General features: G+C 53.5%; 1 protein-coding gene across 3 annotated transcripts in view; it reads left to right on the top strand.

The window, feature by feature from the left end:
- The window catches only part of Zdhhc22 (zinc finger, DHHC-type containing 22), a 10,071-nt gene extending 678 nt beyond the window's left edge, over positions 1–9,393 (top strand). The window contains exons 2-4 of one of the 3 annotated variants that reach the window (XM_005390181.2): positions 1,254–1,427; positions 1,642–2,181; positions 6,866–9,393. In XM_005390181.2, the coding sequence (XP_005390238.1) occupies positions 1,656–2,181; positions 6,866–7,131 (792 nt within the window). In that variant the 5' untranslated portion in view covers positions 1,254–1,427; positions 1,642–1,655 and the 3' untranslated portion in view covers positions 7,132–9,393. Of the gene's footprint in view, positions 1–1,249; positions 1,428–1,641; positions 2,182–6,865 lie in introns of all 3 variants that reach the window. The other 2 variants (XM_005390179.2, XM_005390180.2) reach the window with 2 other exon arrangements.
- Positions 9,394–11,553: the final 2,160 nt, after the last annotated feature.

The following is an 11,553-nucleotide window of genomic DNA, read 5'->3' as shown; positions in this document are numbered from 1 at the left end:
ACTGACAACCCCCCGCGACCCCCACATCGCCGCCGCCGGGGTGCTGTCCGCCGCCCCCTCCAGGGCAGGGCCAGGGCAGCCGCCGCCCTCTGAGCGCCCCTCACTCCCCCGGCCCCTGTCCTTCTCCTTCCCAAGCCGCGGCGCATCTGGAGGCTGCTCCCGCGCCCCCCTGGCGACTGGAGCGGGGAAGACACTTGCTTTGCCGGAGCCCGGGACCAAGGGCTCTCAGGGTGGGCATCGCCGCCGCAGCCTCCCTGCGCGCATGGCCAGGGCGGTACGGGCCCCCGGGGGTACGCACCCCGGGCGACCACTCTCCCGCGCGCCCTGCGCTGCACCCCGGCGGCGGATGGCGGCCTGTGCTCGCCGCCACAGCCCCGGTCCGAGGTTGGGGGAGACTGTCACCTGCAAAGAGGGTTCCAAGGTGACCAGCCCCTCAGTCTGGACCGGACATCCTGGACCGGGGCCCCTCCTGGGTGCAGCCGCCTTCTCAAACTTTTCTCGCGCCTCCGCCTGTCCTATTCCTTAGTCCCCGGAAAAGTTGTCTCTGGTGCACACAATCCTACTGCCCGGTGGCTTCCCAAGTTGGGTTGTGGGGGCTGGAGGTTGGGGGTTGGGGCGGGTGTGGAGGAGGCTGCTCTGGGTGGGCGTGTGGGGGGTGGATCCCTGGAAACGCTGGCTGAGCACCCTCTCGTTCTCCCAGCGCGAGCCTGCCGGCAACGAAAGGGTTTCAGCGCCATGGGGATTGTTTGGGTTTCTCCCGCCGGGAGGGCGAGAGGCAGGCGTGAAGAGTGGATTTTAATTTCGTCAGCTCAAGGGAAAATGCTGTTTGCAAAGACACAGCCAGGGCAGCCAGCGTTAGAGAGGTGGGCTGAGCGGGACTCGCCGGCACCGGCATTTCGCCCGCGCCCCCACCCCGCCTTGGGTCTGAGGGCCTGTGAATGTGCTGATTTTAATTGATCTTTTAAAGTAAAAAGCCAGGTGGCAGCGGCTGCGTGTGTGTACATGCACATGCACAAACACAGACCCTCAGGCGCGCACAGATTACACGTACAGAGTCACACACAAAGAAACACTCGAACACCCGAAGGGCCCGTACCCACATAACCCTCCAAAGAGCCCGCGGAATGGGTGAGGTCCCTGAAATTACTCGAGATGAGTGTTGGGGGAGGAGGAAGGGGAGGTAAAGGAGGTCTTCCAGTAGGGCACATGTCTCTGTCCCCATCCCAAGTCCTTCGCTTTCTCCTCCTAGGAAGATCTGAAGCAGAAATCCCAAACCAGGGCTCATTTTCACTACCGTGAGAAGTGCAGCCCTATCTTGTGCCTGCCCCCAGCCCGGGCAGACAACGAATAAATCCCGCTCTCCGTGCACCTGACTTCAAAATTCCAGGGCGCGGAGGTCGCTCGAATCCGAGGGCATAGCCTCCGAGGTAGGACCTGGCCCTGGGAGCCCGCTGTGGCTTCAGGGTCTCTTTCTAGTTTGGCCCAGATTAGGGAAGTGGTCAGGGGTGACCTGAGGGGCAGAGGTTGGGGGTGTAGATTTGGGAGCTGCCCCGGGGACCCGCCTCTGGGGAGGAGAAGCTCACAAGAGCGCCCCCTGGCCGACGGGGTAACGCAAGTCTCCCTCTCCCCCGCGCCCCTTAGGAATGTAATCGAGGATGCTAGCCCTGAGGCTGCTCAACGTGGTCGCCCCTGCCTACTTCTTGTGCATCTCCCTGGTCACCTTCGTGCTGCAGCTCTTCCTCTTCCTGCCCAGCATGCGCGAGGACCCCTCGGCTACCCCTCTCTTGTCGCCAGCCCTGCTGCACGGGGCGCTCTTCCTGTTTCTCTCTGCCAACGCCCTGGGCAATTATGTCCTCGTCATCCAGAACTCCCCGGATGACCTGGGGGCCTGCCAGGGGTCGTCAGCCAAGAGGGCTCTGTGCCCCCCGCCCAGCACCCACTTCTGCCGAGTGTGCGCCCGAGTCACGCTGAGACACGACCACCACTGTTTCTTCACCGGCAACTGCATCGGCAGCAGGAACATGCGCAACTTCGTCCTCTTCTGCCTCTACACCTCCCTTGCCTGCCTCTACTCCATGGTGGCGGGTGTGGCCTACATCTCCGCTGTCCTCTCCATCTCCTTCGCCCACCCCCTGGCCTTCCTCACGCTCCTGCCCACCTCCATCAGCCAGTTCTTCTCCGGTGAGTGGGCCTTGGCAGGCAGGTTCAGCAAATAAGACCTCCTGCTGCAACTCTAAGACTTGCCAGATTTAGCAAATAAAAACTCAGAATGCCCATATAAATTAAAACTTCAGATAAACAATTTTTATTATAATTGTATCCCAACATTGCATGGGCCATACTAAGAAAACATACTGTGGCCCATCTGAAATTGAAAGTAATTGGACATGCTGTATTATCTGACAATACCCCCTTTCCTCACCTATCATACTGTCTATTTACCCATAGAATTATGGTGGCCAGGCAGTACCTGCTGTGTGCCAGGTACATCCCCCATGTAGCCCATGTTATAACTGTCCTTTGCCTGGACCTCATAAATTCATTCCCCCCAAGGACTTTGCCCACCAGAGGCCTCGACACCCAAATGCAGTAAGATTGAACTTGACCCTCAAGCCAGCCTCAGCAGCAGTCTAACCCCGTCCTCCCTCCTCTACTGGTTTGACCCCACCACACTGTTCTGCAGTTTGTGGGTGACTCAGAGCAGGGGTATCCTGGTTGGAGACTGGGATGCTTAATGACTTCATATCCGCAGTGCAGAGCTTGTGTCTGGGCTGGGAGATGACCCTCTGAAATGCCCTGACACCTGCAGGAGCCAGGCATATGGGTCTTCACACTGGTGCTCAGCTGGGCAGCCTGCTGGGGACTAGATTTAGAGCAGGATGCCTCAAGGAATTCACTCTAATAGCAGCTCTTACTATTTTACTTGGCTTTGAAATTTTCCCCTACTTTGTTTCCTTCTCTCCCTGGTCATTGACTATGACCAATTTGATTGCACAGTTGGTAGTGTGCATACGGCTGCACGTGTGCATGTGTGTATGGCACCGGTATTCTGTTTCTCAGATGAAGAACTAATTGGCCTTCCCAGTGTCTCATGACTACTGGGCAACCGCCTCTGGTTTGTCCCCAGGACCATAAACCACAGCCTAATGTCTTCATCAGCAACACCGAGGATGGAATATGTTCCTGAACACACTGACCATCTAGGAACCTTGAAAGGCAGGGCACAGCTACTTTCACTGAGAGCCCAAGATGTCTTAATGCACCAGAACTGCCGTTGGCTGGGCATTCACAAACTTTGTTCCACTCTTGGAGAAGCCATCCTTTCAGTCTCTGTTAGGGCTGCAGCCCAGTTCTTCCTAGGCATAGAATTGTTGTGCCATTTGGCTGTAGGAACAGGGAGGCCCCAGCCACAGGGGATGTCTGGAGGGCTGATGGCTGAGCTGGGCCCAGAACCCAGAACTCTGAGGCCTTCTGGATCTCCATGCTGGCATAGGAGGCTGCCAGGACCAAAATACTCAGGCTGGGGGAGGGTAGGTGGGTGGGCTGGGGGTGGAGTGTGAGCACGGGCAGGTGGAGGGATGAAGAGAGCCAAAGAACCTGATCACACATCCTTTTCCAAGTACTTTCACCAGCCATAAAAATGGGTAGTTCCAGAAAGAGGATCTTGAAATGGTTTGATTTGAGCTAAGTCTGGGCTTGAGGCCTATCCATATGTGCTAGGTTTGGGAGACAGGAAAGAAAGAAAGTGCCTCTTGCTTTGCTCTGGTGGCAGAAGAGAGCCAGTCAGGGCCCACCTTGAAGTCCAGACCCTGTTCGAGTGGAAGGATGAGTCTCTCTGTCCTTCATCTGCTCCCCACACCCACTGGAAAAAGGAGGCCAAGACTTATCTCCAGCATTCCCATCTCATCTCCCTCCTTTGCTAATGTTACATCCCTCCCTGCCCCAGTGCTTCTCTCCTCCAATGCCGTCTGCCACATATACCCTCTCGTTCAGCTTCCTCCTTTCCAACTCTTCTTTGGACTGATTGCCAGTCCGAACTCCTGAGAGCACACCCTCTCCTGCTTAGATGACAGGTGGGCAGGTAAGAATAAGAAGGCACAAGTTACTTAATAGCTGTCCTCAGCTCTGGTACCGATTCTGAGTCAGATCTGTGACCAGAGCACAGGATGGCTGTGAATGGGTCCCTGAGAGCTAAAGGTGAGGGAGGTCTTTCATATGAAGGTGGCTGCTGACCCTAAGCCCTCAGCTAATGGCAAAGAAAGAGAGGGCTAGCTAGGTAGGTTTTAGAAGTTGTCTTTTCTTTTGGCTTTGTGAATCAGGACAGGTTGTGTCACCAACTTATTCTCATCTGGAAAATGGAGATGACACCATTTGACATGTGTCCTAGTATTTGAGAGGTGCCACTGGAAAGTTCAATAGGCAGGAAAGGCAACTGATGTTCATTGAGCACCTGTTATGTGTCACCCGCTGGGCATGTCTCATTCCATCCAGTCCTCATGACAAGTCTGTGAAGTAGGTATTACCATTTTTTAAGGCTCAAGAACAAAAGGTTCAGCAAGGTTAAGTTGCCTCAAAACCACACAGCTCAAGATTTGGGGCTATTGCCTCCAAAGCTCATAGTCTCTCCCCTATACTGCACCCTCTCTGATACTCTTTCATGATAAATGAGCCACTTTGGGAGGAGGGGAGCTTCTTGTCCTTGGGTGTATTAAAGATGTTGGGTGATGGTCTGTCAAAAGTGATATAGGTAGTTGGTGAGAGGCAGAAGACAGGGGAGATAAGATGATGTGATCTTTCAAGCCCTATAGGAAAATGCTATGTTTTTTTTTTTTTTAAAGAAGCAAAACTATTATTAAATAGTTAAGAGGAGCTCAAGCAGCCAGGCTAGGAAACTTCAAACACTTTGAAAGAAAGCAGGTCCCCAGAATAGCCTTTTGTAGCTGCTTCACAGGGCCAGGAAAAGGCCACAAGGTCTTTTCCTCATGCCTTGATTTAGTGCCAGAGAAAAACCCATGGGAAGCAGCTTGCATCCGCCCAGGCTTGTTCCTGGGGCTGAGTGGCAGGGCAGGCCTGAGCTTGACAGCTCTGATGTTCATATATCCTAGCTCCAGGGCCATCTTTGCCCATCAGCATTCCTCGAGCCTGAAGGACACATGGCCCCAGGATCCTCCTTCCTGTATGTGGCTGCCCAAACTAATCTGTGCTGACAAGGAAGAAGTGGGTCAGGGGATGGCACAGCCTAATGTGAGCCCTATCCCACTGCTGCCTCTGTCGGCAGAGGGGCTGCTCCAAATGCCAGGTAAAGCAAGCTTTCTACCTCCTGGGAAGCTGTACTTGTTTGCTTCCAACTCTGCAAAGAAAACCCTGCTATCAAAGCTCCTAGGGATGAGGGAAGAGGAAACTGCTAATAGCAAGCCCGAATCAGATCCCATCCTTCCTGGTTCCTGAGCCTACCACCCTTCAGCAGACCAGACAGGTGTTAAAAGCATTTTAGGGGCCTGGAAATTGGAATATGAGGAGACTGGAAAAGAGACGGGCTGGGGCAAAGGGTTGGTCAGGGAAGGAAGAATGATGGTCAGGATTTTCAGGGATAGAATAGGTTGTAAGGTGGTGTCCCTGGAGCAGCTACTCAAACCCTCACTGGAAAAGGCGGTAATGGAATTGCCCTACAGGGAGCAAAGAGCTAGGGCTTTTGAGCTCTGTCCTGGGTCCACTGCGCTCGCTACTGGGCAAGCTAAGGTAGGTGTCTTTACTGTAGCTGCCAAAGCTGCAGCCTAGCCAAGATTTCAAGCTCTGGAAAAGAAGAGAAAACTTGATGGCCTTAGGAGTTAAATATGAACACTTTTTGGATGTAGTTTTCTCCTTTGGAATGACCTTCAGCAGGGGAGCTGCACTAAGTGTGAACCAGAAAGCTCACTACTTCTTAGATCATTTCCTTGTATCCTGCACCCCTATGGAATTGTCAGTATTACACCTGTTTTGCAGATGATCAGACTGCAGCTCAGGGAGGTTAGGAACCTTTCGCAAGTCCACACAGCCAGGGGATTCCAACCTAGCACGGACAGACCCTCCTCTCAAACTCCCAGGAAGTGTGTGGGATCCCTTACTAAAATTAACAGCAGGAAGTGTTCAGTTTAGATAAACTTAGGGCAAGGCGCTGTGCCACTGTCGGGGCTGACCTGGGAATCTCAGGGGCCTCTTCCAGGCTCAGCAAGCTCTGACTGACAGGACAGCCCTGGCTGAGAGTTCTGGTGCCACATTGTCCTCTTGTTAATGTTAATGACTGAATTTTTTTCCTACATCGGTGTGCTGCACTGCCCTTGAGGCTGACTGAGCTCGTGACTTGCTCTTCTCGATGACTAGGTCCTGTTCTCTATCATGCTGTCACTTTCCAGAGTTGTCCCAGACAGTGGGGACCCGTAGGGAGAAGGCACTGCAGTCTGACAGTGAGCCGGCTGCCTCTTTAGGGCCCTCGAATCACCCCTTGCTCCTCCTGAGTAAACCCCTTCTCCCTCTTCTAGCCGAGGGAGAAGCAGAGAGGCATTTCTGCCCGTGTGGAAATGAGAGCAGCGCCTAGACTGGAGCCAGAGAAGCTGCGGGCTCTCCTTGCTTGCTGAGCTTATCAAGCGCCTTCCTTCTCCCCCAGGTCCGCAGTTCCCTCTCGGCTCAGGAGCCATCAGCACTAAGGAAAACTTAGAGCAACTAGTTCATCCTTCCTCTCCCTAGCTGCAGCGCTGAGATTGCTACAAAATGCAGCTTCAGTCTCATTAATCTCCCTCCTTCCCAGCGGAAAGCGCCAGCCAGATCGCATTTCAGTACGTGGCCTGGGTGTAAAGCGGTTCTGGTGTTTCCCCTCCCCCCGCAGGAGCTGTCCTCGGTTCTGAAATGTTCGTCATCCTCATGCTCTACCTCTGGTTTGCCGTCGGCCTGGCCTGCGCCGGCTTCTGCTGCCACCAGCTGCTGTTGATCCTTCGGGGGCAGACTCGCCACCAGGCTCGAAAGGGGGTGGCAGTGAGGGCCCAGCCGTGGCGCAAGAACTTACAGGAGGTCTTCGGGAAGAGGTGGCTGCTGGGCCTGTTGGTTCCCATGTTCAATGTCGGAAGTGAGAGCTCTAAGCCGCAGGACAAGTAGCAGGCAGACACTCAATCATTTCCATCTCTCTGTGTCTCAATTCCTCCTCAACATAAGACCATAACACCCTTGTTGCCATCCATGACCCACTACAACCTTGGGCTAGTAAAGTCCGTGCACCCACCCCAGGTCTTCCACCTAGCCTGGAAGAACAGTGTAAGAGGGAGGAAAAATGATCTCTTCAGCAGCCAGCAGGTGGCTTCTGCTCTTGTCCCTTCTTGGGAAGCCTTCTTCCCACTCCACCTGGTCCACCCACTTCCTACCATGTCTCTTGTAGTCCCTACTGTGTGCTGGAACCCTTCCCCTCTGTGGGGAGTGAGCAGTGGATTCTTGCTGCTGATAAGACTCCCCAGCAGCTGGAGGCTGGCAAATGCTTGACATCACCATGTGTGAGAAGCAGCCAAGTCCCCTCTGCCAGGGAAGGCAGGAAGCAGCAGGTATGGTTTCTTTACCCTCTGGGGGATTGTGGCATTGAGAGGGAAAGAGCACAGGAGCTTGCTGCCCACCCTCCAGGTTCAAAGTCCTTTCTCTGGACTTGGCAACTAATGGCCTGGTATTTCCAGATGCTATTCCCTGTCCAGCTGGGCTTAGCTGGCCACCCCAGCCCAGTCCAGACCTTGGCTGGATGATTCCTTTCCCTGGCACTCTTCCAGCTCTTCTCTTTGGTTTCCAGCCTCTGTTTTTTTGCCAGATGTTGGGAAGGGAAAGAAGAAAAGCGAGGGAAAGAGGAGCCACCCATAAGTGAGGGAGGCATGTGACTGTATAAAAAGTCAGGGGGGTGGGGGGGAGAGGTGGTAGTGAGAGGAGAGGGGCACCTGGTCCATTCGTGCCTCGTGTAAAGGGCATCCTAGCAGCTGAAGCTATTCAGTTCTTGAATGGCTACCTGGGAGGTAGTGAGTGCTCCACTACTGGGGCATCCGCAGGATCTAGGCACCTATCTGCCAGGCTTGCTGTGCAAAGGATTTTGCACAAGGTTGTTGTAGATGAGTGTAGAGATTCCTTCTCACTCTGAGATACTGGTGTCCTCTTTGTGACTGCTAGGCCTGGGGGCCAGATCTGCAGAGTTGATGTGAGTTATTTGTTTTCATGGAGAGTAGGTTTTCATGGGAGGAGTCTGAAAATCATGATGCAAATTTTTGGACCCAACCCAGCCACCAAACACAGGACTACCCAGATATTAATAGTAGTTAGGAGGGCTGGGGTTTGAGGACAGGGAGACAAAACAGTGTTGGGGTCAGATGAAGGAAGATGTGGGGACAGAAAAGCCAGATCCTGCTCAACCCAAAGAGAGGAGATGAGGGAGTGAAGGCTGGGGACGGGAATGACCAGAACACAAGACTGCACCTGCCAGACTGTTGCTGCTTATCTGACTGCTCTGGATGGATGCATTGCTTTGTGTGCTGGGACCCAGAGAAGCAGACCCTTGGGCATATGAGGGAGTGGGGACAACACAAGTGCCCCCTCCTGACTGGGTCCAAGGACAATATGACATCCGCACAAGCAGCAGGGCTGGAGCCCTTGCCCTGCAGTGTCCAGTGGGTGGCTACAGTGACTCCAACTGCACCAAACCATGAGTCCTTGGGCACAGATTGGGTGGACTTTACCCAGGTCCTGTCTTCATTCCCCCTTGAGGACCAATGTTGTAATGGCTTAACTGCTCACACTTTTCCCTCCCTCCCACGTTCACTCTTTCAGTCATCCATTTGTTCATATAGATGAACATATATTTATCAAGCACCAACTATGTGCCAAGTTTCAGGCACTAAAATACAGTGGTGAAGAGGACAATGAGGTCCCTGCCATCAGGGCCATCCTGCCACTGCCCCCTGTACACCCTGAATCCTACCCTTAGACAAATGGTCACTCTGCCTTCTTGGTGGTTCCTCACCTGGAGGAGAAGGATGTGGTGGGCTGACGGGGTCCCCAGGCCTTCCCAATGTAGCAGTCCTTGGGGTTACCCTTTACCTTTACTCCCACGTCTGGCTATACTCAAGCAGTGAAAGTGGCAAAGGGGAGAGAAGAGGCCAGGACAAGTCAGGCCTTGGGTGTCTCTTGGCCCTAGAGTTTGAACTTGGATGCCAGGTCTACCATGTCCAGAGACTCTGCACCAGGAGGTCTGACATAGGGCACGGAGGGAGATATTGGTCCTTGGGGTGACTGGGGAGGAGGTTCCCAGATGTGAGACTTCAGTACCATTTGTGCACATGGCCCTGTGTAAATTGTTGATGAAAAACATCAATAAAATGTGTGGTTTTAATTGGATTTGATACCGTTGTATGGGCACAATGGTTGATAGCAAGACTGGTGGGACTAGAACACACAGATGCCAGTCAGACTAGCTCTCCAGAGATTTCAAATAAGTATTAAAAATACTTCTGTCCAAGTTGGTAAATAACCATGGCCCAGATTCCCTAAGGGATTCTATCTTGGCCCAGATTCCTCCTTGGGGACCCCTCCACACTCCAGCAGTAAGATCCAGGGTACAGCTGCAGCCTCCCCCAGTGCCTGCTGTGATTGACAGGGAGCTGGTAAGTATGTGAATATCAGCCTCGGTCCTGGATGCTGGGGTCTGTGGACCTGTGAAGACCAGGGACGGGCACTTCCGTCTCCTTTCCTCCCCGCCACTCACCTGCCCATGTAGATGGCACGTGGGGAAGACAATGAAGAAGAGAGTCTATCTGTTTTTCACCACAGCCAGGGCTGACTGCCCCTGGGGCCCAGCCAGGGTCCTCTGTCCTTTCAGCCCCTATGACATTGGGAAGATTTGGGCTACCAGTCCTGGAGCCTCCAGGAAAGCTTGGAGTCCTGTAGGGAGTGGCCCTGAGTGGACATGAATGCTAATGTAGCCTAAAGATGCACAGGGTTGGCTGGATTCAGGCAGACAGTGCTGGTTCTGCTTGAGCTGTCAAGGAACCTCCAACTAGGCCAGTGGTGTGACAGTCTGTATTCCCCAAACATACACCAAGGGCAACCACCAAGGAAGCCTCAGATATGCTGGAGAGCTGGAAAAATGGAGCTGTGGCCAATTCTCAGCACGTTCTGGAGCATGGGCTGTCCACTCCAAAGGGAAGATGCCACATTCATCTTTTTAACACCATTATATCCTTAAAGCCTAGCAGGGACTAAGCACCTAGTAGGCACTGATAATTACTGACAATGAATGCACAGATTTTGGATGTGTTTGTTCCACATCAGTTATCCCCTTTGGGCCCAGGACTGTGCTACACATTATGGAGAAAGAAAAAGATGAGCTAACTCTGTCCTCAAGAAGTTCTCCCCTGGGAGAGGTTTCTAGGAGTGCTCTGGACAGAAAGATGGGTCATTAGGATGGTCTCAAAGGTTAGGCTCTCAGGATCACTGGGTGCGGAGAAGATCATAAAGCTGGGTTCAGGGCTACCCAAGGCATTTGTCTCTGTCAACTGGTCCCTCAGTTACTAGTCAGTGGTGTCATTCCTCGCTGATCACGCTGCCATGCATGTGGAGGAAGGGGCACAGGGGACACCTGCAGGCCATACGTGGCAGCACAGCTCTCTGATCCCCAAAGCAAGGTGGAGTCATCTGCCTGTGGTAGTAGAAGTCAGGTGTCCTCTGGCATCTACTCCAAGCGCTGGGGTAAGACACTTAGCTCTTCAGTGCCTCAATATTCACACCTAGAAATTGGATACTCTGCTCTGGCCAGGCCCTAGTGTTGAGTTAGGCAAAGTATGAACAGCCTACGGAGGCTTCAGAAGCCCAAGTGGCTTTGGGAGGAAGGTGAACCTAAGGAGCCTTGGACCATGTCCCTTCTACAAGTCAGTCTTTAGGTCCTGGGGACACTGTTCTTTCCTACAATCATGATTACTCTTGTCACTGTGCACACACGTGGGCCCTCAAATGCCCTGGTTGTTCTATATTCTGTGCATTCTAAGTGGCCTCATTGCTCATGAAAGCCCAACTCTTTCCTTCCTGCCCCTGAGGACACTCACCAGGATGCTTGAGGAATGACCCCCACCCAGGGAAAAAAAGGAGAGATGATCAGAGAGGACCGCACTTGCCTTATCTGAGTGCCTCAGTGAGGAGGCAGAGTCAAGGACCTGCTCACCAACCAGCGTGAGCCTCCTGGTGGGAGTGGAAGGCACCTGCGGGTGAGCTGCTGATGTTGGCTCTGCTTCCACCCTCCATCCTCTCACTATGCCTGGGGCTGGCCCAGTGAGTCCACTCATTCCTCAAACAGTCACTGATGCTGACTCCATGCCAGGCGTGATGCCTGGAGCAAGGAGTGCAAAGATGAATGAGACCCAGTACCTGACCTCCGGGAGCACACAGGGAAGAGGACAAACTGGACAGTTGCGATTTCATGGTGATGGGAGGACAAGGTGCGACAGATGCCTAGAGGAGCTCTCTCCCCACCACAGGTGGCCTGGAAGACTTCCCAGAGGGGGT

Source organism: Chinchilla lanigera, unplaced genomic scaffold, assembly GCF_000276665.1.
Source record: "Chinchilla lanigera isolate Chin_1 unplaced genomic scaffold, ChiLan1.0 scaffold00037, whole genome shotgun sequence".
In the NCBI taxonomy this organism is placed as follows: Eukaryota; Metazoa; Chordata; class Mammalia; order Rodentia; family Chinchillidae; genus Chinchilla; species Chinchilla lanigera.
Note: the sequence above shows the minus strand (reverse complement) of the source record. Positions and strands in the feature narration are given on the sequence as shown.